We start from the raw sequence: 15,200 nt of genomic DNA on the forward strand, positions 1-15,200 counted from the left end.
TCAAAAACTCACTTCTCTTTAATTTAAGATTGTTACAGTAATCCCTAAACAAGCTGCCTCATTATTTCAGTTGCGTGACATGTCCTTAAGAATATCTGATTAAAAAATAAAAATGTAATTATTATGCTATAGATCCGATACATGGTATTTTTAGAATCTAAAAGAAATAAACAAAAAACAACCGAACCAAACCAAAAATCGTGACCCCAAAACCGTGATGTTAACCGTACATTGGATTTTGGGAACCATTACACCCCTAACACACGCACACGCATACACACACAAATAGGCCTACCCAAGACATTACATATTTTTTTTGCAAAATAACGTAAATCATGATACATTTTTGAGCAAACTAATATAATATTCGATTAATCAATGGAATAATAGGTAGAATACTCAATTTCAAAAAGATTCGATGGCTGCAGCCCCATTGTTTAGGAAGACAATTCCTCTCTGAATACTGGGGGTCTTACTAAATTTAAGACCACACTACATTAGTATGCTAGCAACCCCGGAAATGCTGTGCTGCATTGCTTCAGACAACTGGCAATGCAAATCTTCCTTAAACCTGTGTTTGTATTTATTTAACCGAGAAAGGCTCCAGGAATTAATTTATAGACATATAAAGCCTGGACCTTGTTGTAAGAAAAGGGTTGTGCATTTTTGTTCATTTTAATTTACTTCCAGTGTTATGTTGCTGCATATGAAGGCTATTGATATCTACAGTATCTGTAGTCAAGGAGTAGAGTCTTTTGTTGCTGTAATTAGGACTGGACCCGATTATTCAAATATTCCTTTGTTGAGTAGGTATTCGATTTTCCTAATTTCGTTGAATTTCATTCATTCATTTCATTTCATCATTTCAATCATAATTTATTTTTTATTGTTTTGCTTAATGTAGGCTATCGATAAAGGTGAACTGCAAAATACGTTTTACCAGTACATACTTGGACTATTTATTCTTTTTCATTTGAGTCCGCAGTCACGGTTGAGTGATATGATTTCTGATACGGGCATCTTATTTAAAATATTGTTGTTATACCATAAATGTGTTTTGTTTGTATCTTTCTTTGACAATAGCTGACAGTATATTTATAACTGTAGTTTCACTTTCATGGAGCTGTCTCAGACTGGGTTGGACTGAGCGTCTATAATGAGCGTTTATGAGATGTAGGTGTAATTCATCCATAAGACAAAATGTGGTAACAAATGTGCAGAATAATGTTGAAAAACATTGATCATTTAATTTCAACAGTAAATACAACAGTTGTTTTTCTGGCGATTTAATGAAGAGAGAAACACAGTCAATGGCTGCGTAACCATAGTCTGTGTAAAAAATGGACGTTGCATACCTGTCGATCCAATCGTAATCACCTACAGGAGCTGGCATCTTGTCTCCCAGACTTTGACTCCACCTCATTTCCTTTTACCAAAAAAGGGCATGTATGTGACGTTGGGGGGAAGGGAGATACGTCCATCTGGCTGACATTTACCTCTGACGAGAAGTGAGGGCCAGAGGCTAGCTTTCACTCACGCCACGCCCCTAATTGTTTATAAACTTTAAACTGCAATAAAATAAAAACTAGCCTGGTACAAAAAAATGACATGTTAAAATGACAACACCTGAACCTGTGCTCTTCGTCGAAGCTTCGTCTCTGACTGGTGCTCAGTATAGAGGCTGTCATGCGTGCTGTACATGAGGCTTGTTAGGCCGAGCTCTTGAAGCCACAATCAATAGCTTTTAAGTGGCTTTACAGTTTTTCTGCTCACTGGTGCGAAATGGATATTGGAATCAATACATTTTCAGTTTTCTCCACAGTAACAATAATGAGTTGGTGCAGAGATGAGAAAGTGATGTCCACAGAGTTCTTCATCCAGCGTGTTGTGTTTTGGGTCTCCGGTTCGGCCTTTTCCTCCATATTGATACATGGACAGTTAATGATGTGCAGGCTAATCATATCATATTGACCCAAGGCCATCGTCAGTTCTCAGCCATCGTGTAGCTAGTTGGCTCATCAGAGACTCGTATTCATGAAACCATTGCTGGATGAGTGTTGAGAGAAGAAGTGGTTTAATTGAAGATGACCTTTATTGATCCATGCAACTTACTCCTTGAACTCAGACCATGATATCTGAATCTAGACTTTTTTTGATTAGTGTTTTTAGGAACAATCACTTCCTCACATGGCTGGGGTTAAATAGTTCTTCTGTAGCTGTACAGAAGAGGCCTAAGGCCTCAGTATGCTTAATCAAAATCCTTTTTGGATTGTATATCAGCACCGGAAACCTGTTGGAACCAGGGGATCTGACAATTTGTACACAGGGTTCTAAATTTACTTTTTTGATAAGAATTTCCACTAGCCAAAACTGATCATTTTATTAACATTGTTGGCATGGAAAACACACATCGTACAATATATGTAGAATACATACAACAAAATACACACAGCAAGTGCAAACATTTCATTTCAAGCTTGGGATCTATCTATCTATCTATGTATCTATCTATCTGTCTTTCTTTCTATCTGTCTGTCTGTCTTTCTGTCTGTCTGTCTGTGGCGACTTTCAAGGAGGGGAAGCTAATTTTTCCGGCCTACATCATAAATGTGGTTGTTTATTTATATGTAAATTCTACTCTTCGTTCCTTTTTAAGAAAATGATCCGTGACCTTGTCGTACCAACTAGGCGTCTTTTCCAGGGAGCAGAGTCCTCTCAATGGCAGCAGATCTAGGCTGCTTAAACGGAAAGGGAAAAAAAAAGGGAAAGAAACCACAGAGTGACAGAACAAAGTTGCCAAACACAACGCTAGTCTTTTTTAACAAAGACAAAGTCACTGGGGATCGGTAAAGGCTCTGGATCAGTTCAGACCAACGGAAGGAAAAACTTGGAAAATGTTTATTTTTCAAGATCGCTTATTCACTCATTTAGCTGTCAATCAAAAAAGGATTCTGCCTAAGACAGCTCATCCAATCATCATGCAGAAGCCGAGCGTCCAGGCCGGTCCACTGTCCCATAGACCCCCAGAGACGCTGAGCGCCCGATGGGCGGGACAAAGCCCAGCATTTATCCAATAAGTGTCTTGTTTCACTGCAGTGGAACAACCCGCACTACGCTTCCCCATTGAAGTCAGTAGAAGCTGAGCGTCCGACTGTGTAAAGCGCTCTGGGGATGAATGAGAAGGAATTTTTTACTTTACTTTACTGACATTAGCTAACTCCCTCCTCTTTAGCTAACTCCCTCCTCTTTAGTCATTTAGTTTAATGTGATTTTTTGACTTTACTTTACTCACGTTAGCTTACTCCCTCCTCTTTAGTCATTTAGTTTAATCTGAACTTTTGACTTTACTTTACTAGCATTAGCTCATTTTCTGTAACTGGTGTAGCATTAAAGCATGGTGGAACTACTAGCAAGCTAGCCATTTGCTATTTAGTTTGCCATTGGCAGGGTGCGGTTGCTAGCTGTGGTCTGATAAACTGTAGTCTTGCATTGCCAAACCATACTCGAATGCAGGAGAAAAAAAAAACGTATTTATTCCTAGTGATGGGCAAATGAGGCTTCATGAATAGGAAGTCAGCACTTCTAGTCCAACTGCTTTTGCTTTTTAATTGGGGCATATCAAATTATATCTATACTGTATAGAATGTTATTCTATTATTAAAATTTAAGATTATTTCCAGTTTCTAGTAATTGAGTCAGTAAATTCTTGACTTTGTAAACACTAGTTTGTAAAATGCTATTAAGCTTTCAACGAATTAGAGCTGAGGAGAAATTGGCAGTAAGCTGTCAAGTAGTATTACATGTACAGTGTAACCCCAAAGTGAGCATAAACTTCCGACCATGGCCTGAAAGCTGAAGCAGGAATGGTTAACACAGGCTTAGATTAGGTCAGCTTACACAACAGTAAAAGGACAAGCTATTGTAAATGAATCTGTGCAGCAGATCAAGACATGAACCTACAATGGGATAATTTCAAAGAGTGGTCTAAAAACAACTCTAGAAGGTGAGCAGAAACCCGGAAAAGCTACCACAGCATGCCTCAGCAGAGCCCAGTCATGGGGGGGGACCAGCCCGTTGGGTCAACCAAGGTTCCTCCTGGTACACGCAGCAGGTCAGTCCAGTGAGGAATTGCCAAACCAAAGTCTGCAGTGGTTCAGCCTAGGGATGTCACGAGAACCGATACCTTTCGGTTCTTAAAAAAACTCCACAGACAATGTCTTTTTTTTAGGCACCGGAAGTTTCAATGCTATGACTCTCCCTGAACTAATGGGGGCAGTATAAAACACAGGTTTAAATGACAGGAAGGCAGCACAGTATCCTTTCTGTGGGGCAGTTGTTTGGGGACTGAGCCTTGAGTGAGCAGGCATTCCCTTTAATGATGCTGAGCAGTATTTCATCTTGTTTTATCTTACTAGAAGAGAAGAGCTTGGAAATCTTCCACCATATGAATATTCTTCCTTTGATGAGCATTTGAACACATCTTTCAGATGTAATAAAACTTCAGGTGAGTCTGCTGGACAGGAGCATGCTGGCTTCATATTACTGCAGTAATCCCATCACACAGACATGAAGTCTGGCCTTTCCCAGATGCAGCCCTTCATCTGTCTGTCCTCTGTCTGAAGGACAGATTGATCTGGAGAGTGCAGAGCAGACAGCTCAGCCTCTTCTCTACATTTCCTAATTACACACACTTTTTATCCCGAGTGTGTGACCGAGTGCGCAACCAGAGGGCATTCTGCTCCACTTCTCCTTTGCCTGCTCTCCTATTTCTGTCTGAACAGAAGGATTTGACAGGCTAGCAGCAGTCTGGCCCCTGAGCCTCTGTACGCTGAGGAGAAAAGCTGCAAAATGGCACCCAGGAGGAAATCAGAAACATGCGCTCGCCTCTCTGTCTCTGGTGTTGGGAATCATTTCAGATTACGTTCAGTTTCTGGCCCTGCATTGACTTCTAACATGCAAGCATGTATGAAGGTACACAGGGGGATTAAAGAATGAGTGTTGTTTTAATCTCTAAAGTCCAGGAGGGGGGCACAGGACGTTGATCCACTAATTTCACACTGGTGGATTTAAATGAAAGCTTTTCATTGATTATCTGATTAAATTAAACTCAACACAATGGAACATTAAAAACTGAATTGTGCAACTTCTCCATATAAAAAAGGACACACATTCTGTATGTTATTAGTTTAGTTGCCCTTGTGTTCTGCCTAAATCCTGTGTTTGCCTGTGGTTATCTTCTGTGTCGGGATTTTTTGGGTGCAGTTGAGGTTAGTAGTGACAGATGGGAAGTCAAAGCAACAGAAGCACTCAAAAGAAGTGGGAAACCACACAGCTAAACCAAACATAGAGCATACAAAACTAAACCTGTTTTATTTCTGAATGTCTCCCATTTGCTTCTGATTTCCCAAATGTTTCCTTTGCCTCGAGCTAGATAGCATTTCAAGGTCCACATCTCATCGGGATGAGTGATGTGTGAATCAGTGATGCTCCCTGATGTACTGCTGAAATACTGCTGCTGTGTCCTGTTTCATGTCTTTATCTGTAAAATTCCTCTAATATCCAGCTTCTATCCATCGTCACACTGCTGTTACTCAGAGCCCAACCCTTCATACACATTCTACATTATCTCTGGCTGACAGAACGACCTCTTGCTACAGTGTTGTTTTTATTCAACATGAATGAGGTGACTTCCTCTGTCGATATTACAGTGCGTTCCAAATCATTATGCAAATCTCATTTTCCTAAATAGTCGATGCAAATAAAAGCCAGCACAATTTCCAAGTCATCAACTATTAGAGTATAATTCAAATTGTATTATACAAACCTCCCAGTGATAACATTTTTTTTTTCAAAAATAAAAAAACTCAAGATGCACTGCTCCAAATTATTATGCACAATTTTATGGTGGTAAAGAACCAAAAATGGTAATTTGCAGCATTAGGAGGGCATATTTACTTAAATCAAAGCTATTTAAATCAAAAACATCCTAACAGACCAAGTAACAAGTAAGTAGGACCCCTTCTTTGATATCCCCTTCACAATTCTTGCATCCATCAAACTTGTGAGTTTTTGGAGAGTTTCTGCTTGAATTTCTTTGCAGGGTGTCAGAATAGCCTCCCAGAGCTGCTGTTTTGACGCAAACTGCCCCCCACTCTCATAGATTGTTTGCTTGAGGATGCTTCAAAGGTTCTCAATAGGGTTGAGGCCAGGGGAAGACGGGGGCCACACCATGAGCCTCTCTTCTTTGATGCCCGTAGAAGCCAATGGCACAGAGGTACTCTTTGCAGCATGAGATGGTGCAGTCATACATGAAGATGATCTTGTTAGGGAATGCACGGTTCTTCTTTTTATACCACAGAAAAAAGTGGTCTGTCACAAACTCCTGTTTGAAAACTAGTCTTCATATATTTCTGAGCCCCCTGGAACCGTTTCTGCTTGTGAGCATTGTATAAGGGTGGCCGTATAGCGGGTTTATGCACAACTGCAAATCTCTGGAAGATCCTACGCCTTGAGGTTCGCGGGACTCCAGAGGCACCAGCAGATTCAAATACCTCTTTGTTGCTTTTTATTGGAATTTTATCTGTTGCGTTCCTAATCTGAGGAATTTGTCTGGCAGGGACCTTCCTCATTATGCCATTAGCTGCACGAACCCGTCGGTGCTCTGAATAAGCCACAAATCGCTTTAAAGTACGATGATCACACACTCACAAGTTTTTGTGAGATATCTTGTGTTTTCATACCTTGTCCAAGGTATTGCACTATTTGACGCTTTTTAGCGGCAGAGAGGTCCTTTTTCTTTCCCATATTGCTTGAAACCTGTAGCCTGCTTGATAATGTGGAACGACTTTTTTAAGTAGTTTTCCTTTGATTGGGCTCACCTGGTAAACTAATTATCACAGGTGTCTGAGATTGATACCAATAATCCAAAGAACCCTGAGACACAATACCATCCATGAGTTGAATTGAAAAAATGTTTATGACACCTAAATCTAATTTGCATAATAATTTGGAACGCGGTGTACAAGCTGTGAAAATAAATGAGTCACATGTTGGTAATAATTACCCCTAAGGGCCAAGGAGGACCCAATTTTCCTAGGAGTCCTGTATTCATTGCCTGCATGTTAATCTGCAGATATATATATATATATATATAAATGTGAACAGGGCAGAGCAGAGCTACAACCTTTTTTAAAGATCCCCTCCAGACATGTATTTAGACATAACAAACCATCACAACCTGTTTCTGGCGCGTTGTGTTATGCGTTATGCCTAATTTTATTGTGATGCCCCACTGGATGCACACATAAATGCAACATGGCTTTTCAAATGTAAACACAGTCTGTACAAAATAAGTTATTGAAAAAAGTGCCATTCATTTATTTGTTTGTGTTTTTAGAGAGAATATTTTGCCTCAAACAACACTACAGACAACATCACAACAAGGAAGATGCATAGCTTCAGTCCATAGTAGTAAACAAACTTAGCACTCTTTTTCCAGACTGAGTAACGACTGAGCCGTAACTTGGCAAATAATACAATCATTAAATTAGCAGTTAAGCTCAACATGCTAACCTGTATCTAACGGATACAGCACCAGAAATTACCTTCTCGACGTGACTGTAAACAATGCTGTACAATTCGGGTTCAGCACTGGTCTGAGAAATACTTGCGACTGGGCACGGCTTAACGGGGCTCGAGGAACTCCACAAGTTTGGTGAATCGGCATCCTGAACGATAGAAAAAGTTTGTTTCTCGGTGTCGGCTGTTGCTTCTTTCCATCACTTTGCTGCACAGATGTAGCGTATAACTCCGCATGATTCTTCTTGAGGTGGGTGATCAAATGTGATGTTTTAAAGGAAGACGCCTTGTTTCCTCCTCTCATAACCAACGCCTTGCAGTCATTGCATAGTGCACATTTACTGTTAGTAGATGACACTTGGAAATACTTCCAAACCACGGACATCTCATGCACTGGGAGAGCTGAAGCTTCTTAGCCACGGTTAGCAACCTACGAGTCTAGCGTGTTGTTGTTGTTATACGTCATCAAGCACGCGCCTGTAAACGGCCCGTGTTGCATTCAGGTACACTCGGAAATGCTGAAGCCTACAGAACTAACATCGGTTGTAAAAACCCGATACCGATAATTCCCGATATTACATTTTTAACTCAATATTGGCCGATAATATCGGTGGGCCGATATTATCGGACATCCCTAATATATATATATATATATATATATATAGTGAAGAAAATAAGTATTTGAACACTCTGCTATTTTGCAAGTTCTCCCACTTAGAAATCATGGAGGGGTCTGAAATTTTCATGGTAGGTCCATGTCCACTGTGTGAGAGATAATCTAAAAAAAAAATCCAGAAATCACAATCTATGATTTTTTAACAATTCATTTGTGTTATACAGCTGAAAATAAGTATTTGAACACCTGTCTATCAGCTAGAATTTTGACCTTCAAAGACCTGTTAGTCCGCCTTTAAAAGTCCTCCTCCACTCCACTGTATTATCCTGAATCAGATGCACCTGTGTGAGGTCGTTAGCTGCATAAAGACACCTGTCCACCCCATACAATCAGTAAGACCCAAACATTCAGCATGGCTAAGAGCAAAGAGCTGTCCAAAGACACCAGAGACAAAATTGTACAACTCCACAAGGCTGGAAAGGGCTACGGAGAAATTGCCAAGCAGCTTGGTGAAAAAAGGTCCACTGTTGGAGCAATCATTAGAAAATGGAAGAAGCTAAACATGACGGTCAATCTCAATGGTGCCCCATGCAAGATATTACCTCGTGGGGTCTCAATGATGCTAAGAAAGGTGAGGAATCAGCCCAGAACTACACAGCAGGACTTGGTCAATGACCTGAAAAGAGCTGGGACCACCGTTTCCATGGTCACTGTTGGTAATACACTAAGACGTCATGGTTTGAAATCATGCATGGCACGGAAGGTTCCCCTGCTTAAACCAGCACATGTTAAGGCCCGTCTTAAGTTTGCCAACGACCATTTGGATGATCCAGAGGAGTCATGGGAGAAAGTTTTGTGGTCAGATGAGACCAAAATGGACCTTTTTGGTCATAATTCCACTAAGCGTGTTTGGAGGAAGAAGAATGATGCGTACCATCCCAAGAACACCATCCCTACTGTGAAGCATGGGGGTGGTAGCATCATGCTTTGGGGGTGTTTTTCTGCTCATGGGACAGGACGACTGTACTGTATTAAGGAGAGGATGACTGCAGCCATGTATTGTGAGATTTTGGGGAACAACCTCTTTCCCTCAGTCAGATCATTGAAGATGAGTCGTGGCTGGATCTTCCAACATGACAATGACCCAAAGCACACAGCCAGGAAAACCAAGGAGTGGCTTCGTAAGAAGCATATCAAGGTTCTGGAGTGGCCTAGCAAGTCTCCAGACCTAAATCCAATTGAAAATCTTTGGAGGGAGCTGAAACTCCGTGTTTCTCAGCGACAGCCCAGAAACCTGACTGATCTAGAGAAGATCTGTGTGGAGGAGTGGGCCAAAATCCCTCCTGCAGTCTGTACAAACCTGGTGAAGAACTACAGGAAACGTTTGACCTCTGTAATTGCAAACAAAGGCTACTCTACCTTATATTAACGTTGGTGTTCAAATACTTATTTTCAGCTGTATCACACAAATAAATTGTTAGAAAATCATAGATTGTGATTTCTGGGTTCCGATCCGATTGAGATTGACCGTCATGTTTAGCTTCTTCCATTTTCTAATGATTGCTCCAACAGTGGACCTTTTTTCACCAAGCTGCTTGGCAATTTCTCCGTAGCCCTTTCCAGCCTTGTGGAGTTGTACAATTTTGTCTCTGGTGTCTTTGGACAGCTCTTTGCTCTTAGCCATGCTGAATGTTTGGGTCTTACTGATTGTATGGGGTGGACAGGTGTCTTTATGCAGCTAACGACCTCACACAGGTGCATCTGATTCAGGATAATACAGTGGAGTGGAGCAGGACTTTTAAAGGCGGACTAACAGGTCTTTGAAGGTCAAAATTCTAGCTGATAGACAGGTGTTCAAATACTTATTTTCAGCTGTATAACACAAATAAATTGTTAAAAAAATCATAGATTGTGATTTCTGGATTTTTTTTTTTTTAGATTATCTCTCACACAGTGGACATGGACCTACCATGAAAATCAGACCCCTCCATGATTTCTAAGTGGGAGAACTTGCAAAATAGCAGAGTGTTCAAATACTTATTTTCTTCACTGTATATATATATATATATATATATATATATATATATATATATATAAAAATGTGAACAGGGCAGAGCAGAGCTGCTGAGCTACAACCGTTTTTAAAGATCCCCTCCAGACATGTATTTAGACATAACAAACCACAAAAAGTATCATTTCCAGATTAAAATCCATAAAAAGGCATCTACTGCTTTGACCTCATTACAGTCCATGAATATCTATGAATATAAATCTAAACCCCATAGAGAATCTCTGGAAAATCCATAGCAACAAAGTAATGTCTAAGAAACCCACTACAGTTAGTGAACTGTGGGAGAGACTGAAGAAGAATGGACCAAGATCAAACTAGTGATGTCCTGCAGATATGCTGAAGTCACTGGCCCTCATTTATCAAACGAATGTACGGCAGAAAAACGTGCGTACGACCATTTCCACTCGAATTAGCATTTATCAATTTGGATGGACTGGGAGCTACGATCAAATCTCACGTAAGGTCTGAGATTGTGTACGCAAATTTGAGCCTGTGAATTTGCAGTGCAGCACAGCAAAAGCTGGCTGAAAATAATTAACAAACCTCAGCTGTCATTAAGCATAAGCAGTCACATATTAAGAACAGATCTAAAAGGATTCTTAAAACGAATAAAAAAAATAAAACATTTAAAAAAGCCCACATTTTTACTGATATCACTTTTTAAGAAGTTAAACAATATGATGGGTGACAAAGGTTATCCTCTGACGGAATACCTAATAACCCAGCTGGCAAACCCAGCTACAGAGCAGGAGCGCAGGTTCAACAGTGCGCACACACGCACACGGTTCACAGTGGAGCGCTGCTTCGGGTTGCATTGCACTGGTGAATGGAGTTCCTTTTGATGTGCCGGCGCAGTCAGATGAGCCAATGCCTGTGGAGCCGTGGCCAGGACAGCCTCCACTTGGGGCTATACAGAGGAGACAGGACCTCATTTACCGCTTTTAAAACGTAAAGTATAGCCTACATTGAGTATTAAATCAGTAATGTGAAGTGTTTTTGGTGAAATTGGCTAAAGGCATACTAAACACAGACAATGAACATTTAGTCATTTCAACATTTTATTACAGCTTTTTTAGAGGTTCATTTATTTCTTTTAGTGTATCATTTATTGCCTCAAGTGCACCTAGAACTGAGGTCAATAACCTGCATATTTCCACTTGTCTCTCCAGGACCTCTGCTGTGATGAGGTCTGGTCTTGGCGCAGCACAGGGGGCAATGAAAACATTCATTTAAGTCATTAGGCATAGGTTAAGTTATTGAGAATTGTATTCAAACCTCAGCCGGAGTCCGTTCCTCTACGGCAACGCTGTTGACCGCCTCCGTTATTTTCCATACAGGGTTTTTATGGGCCCCTTTTATTCCACTCTTAAGACTGCCAAAAAGCACATCTTTATTTTGCTCCATCTTGGATGTCAAGATGCCGATCCCTGTGTCGGAAAAGTTTCTTTTCTTACCAGTGTTTCTTCTCTCCATGTTTGACCTCAGTGGGCGAGGCCTCCGAACCAGGAATAATTAAGGGCGTAACATGTTAATGACGATCGAATTCAGCCACTGCATTTATCAAGGCCCGCTCATTCGTACGCTGAGATTGGTCGGTTACGATTGTTTCATAGATCACACGTGTGTCCTGTCGTACGACCAATTCTGCGCTCAGATCTGCGCCCGTTTTCACGCAAGATTGATAAACGAGGGCCATTCAAACCAATCATATCAATCAATCTCAAAGTGCCGGGTTGAGGGAGGTGGACTTGGATGTATAAATGCAAATGTATGGGCATGTATGGGCAAATGTATGGGCATGAGCGTGAGCATTGACGCCGGTCCTGATGTCTGTTTATATGCGTCTTTTCCCCGCTACGGAGATTTAAAAAGATGCAGCCGAACAGTTTGCAGTGGTTTGATGCAGAGGCTGCAGATTTGGTCACATGAAAATGTTCAAAAACAGTCAGACAAAACTTAACCTCCGAGGGGTGATATGTATAAGCAATACGCATTTGTGCCACGGCCGGATAATTTCAAGTAAAGTGAGTACAAACGCGCCTGGGCCGCAAGGAAAGAGGGAGGGGGGCAATTACCCTAAAGCCCGGGGCATGGTATGAATGGACAGTGTGAGTGCGCCCTAAAGGACCAGGATGGACTTCCTAACTAGTTGTGATGTCACCAATCATGCTTGTAGGCCCACCCCTTAAAATCAGATTTCCAGCTTCCCTCTTTCAGCAGATGAATGTAGAAACAACTTTCTTGTGACAAATTCTGCACATCATTCTACACAGTGCCGCTCAAATATCCAACACGAGGAACACTTCATTGATTATTTCAGAAGCTAAAAGTTTAGCTTTGTTTCCTTTGTTGAGTTTAGAACTGAGGTTTTAGTTATGCTGCTTAAATGTGCCACGATATTTGCTGCAGTGACATCACTGTGTAGATGGAAACGTTTACAGCCACTGAAACCTGCAGCGGCGTGCACAGACTAAAGGACAGGGCCAAAGAATGAAAGTGTATGAATTTTTTTAATACATGAAAACTGATGAATATTAGTTAATTATTCTGTGTTTGTTCTTGAGAATTAAAAGTGGAATTTAAAGTATTCAACAAAGTGGCTGTTGGTCCCCAGAATGAAGGAAACAACATTTTCCGATGGGACCCCAGATCCCCGCTTTGGTTTTGAAATCCTATTTTTGAAGTCTTAAGGTTGGCGCGTATGTACATGCACAGAAGATTCTATTGATGCATAGGGGACACTGGGTATGTCCTGTAGCCCCCAGCCTTCCATCCATCCCTTACTCTGCTCTATGACTCTTTTCACCTCTGGTCCCATGTCAGCCCCCTGGGGGGAAATTCTATGACACCAGAAGCAGAACATGAAATTCCTGGCATGTGTCCAGCAGCCTCTACCAAGTCAGATACACATGGAGGTTGATTTTGTCTGTTTAGCTTGGATTTACAGCAGTGATAGTTTTGTACATGTAGAATGATGCCTTATTAATTTCATTTATGAAGTAACTCTTATTAAAGTGAACAAAGGATTAAGTAAATCTTCACCATGATAATCTGGATGACGAATTCATGCAGATTGAATGAATTTGTGGAGCTCTGAACCTCTAAACCTGGTCCTTTGTTTTTCCAGGTCTTTAAAGGTGAATTTCAGCTACCAGATTTCCTAAAAGAACAATCACAGGTACAGTAACATTCCTGCCTGTTGTTGAGCTTCTTCTTTTTCTTTTTGTTCTTCAAATGCAGCCTTTTTTTAAGTGTCTGATCTGAGTTAAACCATTTCCAGCTCAGCGGAATATCTTGTTACCAATTATCTGCTGACCTTTACTCATCTCTTGTTTTTGACTTGAGTTTCTTGCCATGTAATGCAGCCTGTTGTCGTTTTCTGGTCTCGGCTTCATGATTGTCTTTATGTTTTTGGTCTTTAGTGGTTATTTTTGTTTGTTAGTGTCTTTGTGTTGCCTAGTCAATTCTCGGCCTGATGTTGCACCAAGAGCGTTTGTGCCCTCTGCAGGTAGTCAGATGAACCTGCATCTATTTTCTTCATGCATTAGGAACACACTTCAGAAGAGTGTGTCTGCTTTTGATTTTCTAATAAAGCCTTTTTTTAGCAACACAATCAGCTGCAGTTTTCATTGAATAAGGGGGAAAGAAAATCCTTATGTTAAGGTCAGTGAGTCAGCTGACTGTGGGCGTCTAGTGGTGGTTCAAGTTCCATATTGTGCTATTACTTACTTTTTCACAGAGCTGCCTGTCATCCTGAGAGTATAAACTGTAACTTGTGTCTGTGTTCCTCCACACAGATTCAGAGGTCTGCAGAGAGACCCAACCCAAGTTAGGAGCAGCGGGAGTGCCATCACCTCACACACAGGTACAGCTGCACGACACATATTTGCACTCCACTACATTCATCTGAGCTAGTTACTCTACAGATTTAAGATTTCATACGTTAAAGCCATGATGAGATACTGAGCACATTTTACAATGTGGAAAAAAAACCCGTCAGCACTTTCTGGACACACTGTTTTGCATTACAGTACCTCAAACTAACAGTAACTTTGGCCATCTCTTCTCTTAACAATTTCTTGTTACTTTTCAGTGATAAACTGACTGACTAAACGGCTGACTTATCAGTCAGGTTCTAATAATGATAGCACAAGAATTTGAGATTTCTGTCAAAGCCAGCCAGTTTAGTGGCTTTTTATTGGACAGTTCTTGCACATACTGTATACTGAACTAGTCAGCCTAAATGACTCATTATTTGATTTTAAAGTCTTTATTTGGATATGACAAAACACCTCCTACAGTATTTCTATCAAGAACTCACTGACAGAGACCCAAGATGGCTAATCACAGTTTGATGAAGCATGTCATCAACAATAGCAACAGGGTCAAGCCCTCCCTTTCTCTTAGCTTAAGACTTCTCCTGGTTCCTTAGTAAGAGTTGGTGTCAGCAGCTTTGTGAAGAGGTTTTAACAGGACATTTGTTTGGAGGAATGTGTAGTGCTATTTAGGAGAACTCCTGGGGCCTGTTGCACAAAACCAATGTAGCCCGTGGAATTAGATGCCACACAGGACACAATTACTTCTGGGGTTCTTATAGACTTAGCTTTATTTCATTAACACAAATTGCTACTTTGTTTTACAGAGGGTGTATTTACAAAAAAATAATAAAAATAAAATACCATAAAATAAAATACGACAGAAAACGCAATCGGTTAGCATTTACACACATTCCGTAACCCCACAGTTTCAAAATGGTCACAAAATGATTAACCAAAAACACTTACGTTTTCAACACACTTCACTTAGCGCCATGTGGATCTTCGCGACAAATTTCACCAGTCTTTATCTCTAGACAGAATAACTTTGGTTTATCACAACATTTCTGACAATCAAAATCACACCGCATGGCGTTACACTTGCTACCATGTTTATGAA

At 40.7% G+C, this 15,200-nt stretch overlaps 1 protein-coding gene across 2 annotated transcripts in view; it reads left to right on the forward strand.

Annotated features, from left to right (window-relative positions):
* Positions 1-15,200, forward strand: part of tpst1 (tyrosylprotein sulfotransferase 1) — a 97,586-nt gene that overhangs the window by 75,413 nt on the left and 6,973 nt on the right. Inside the window, exons 4-5 of one of the 2 annotated variants that reach the window (XM_083913605.1) lie at positions 13,393-13,443; positions 14,063-14,130. In XM_083913605.1, the coding sequence (XP_083769731.1) occupies positions 13,393-13,443; positions 14,063-14,098 (87 nt within the window). In that variant the 3' untranslated portion in view covers positions 14,099-14,130. The remainder of the gene's footprint in view (positions 1-13,392; positions 13,444-14,062; positions 14,131-15,200) is intronic. The other variant, XM_083913606.1, reaches the window with a different exon arrangement.

The sequence above is a fragment of the Echiichthys vipera genome (assembly GCF_963691815.1).
Source record: "Echiichthys vipera genome assembly, chromosome: 5".
Lineage (NCBI taxonomy): Eukaryota > Metazoa > Chordata > Actinopteri > Perciformes > Trachinidae > Echiichthys > Echiichthys vipera.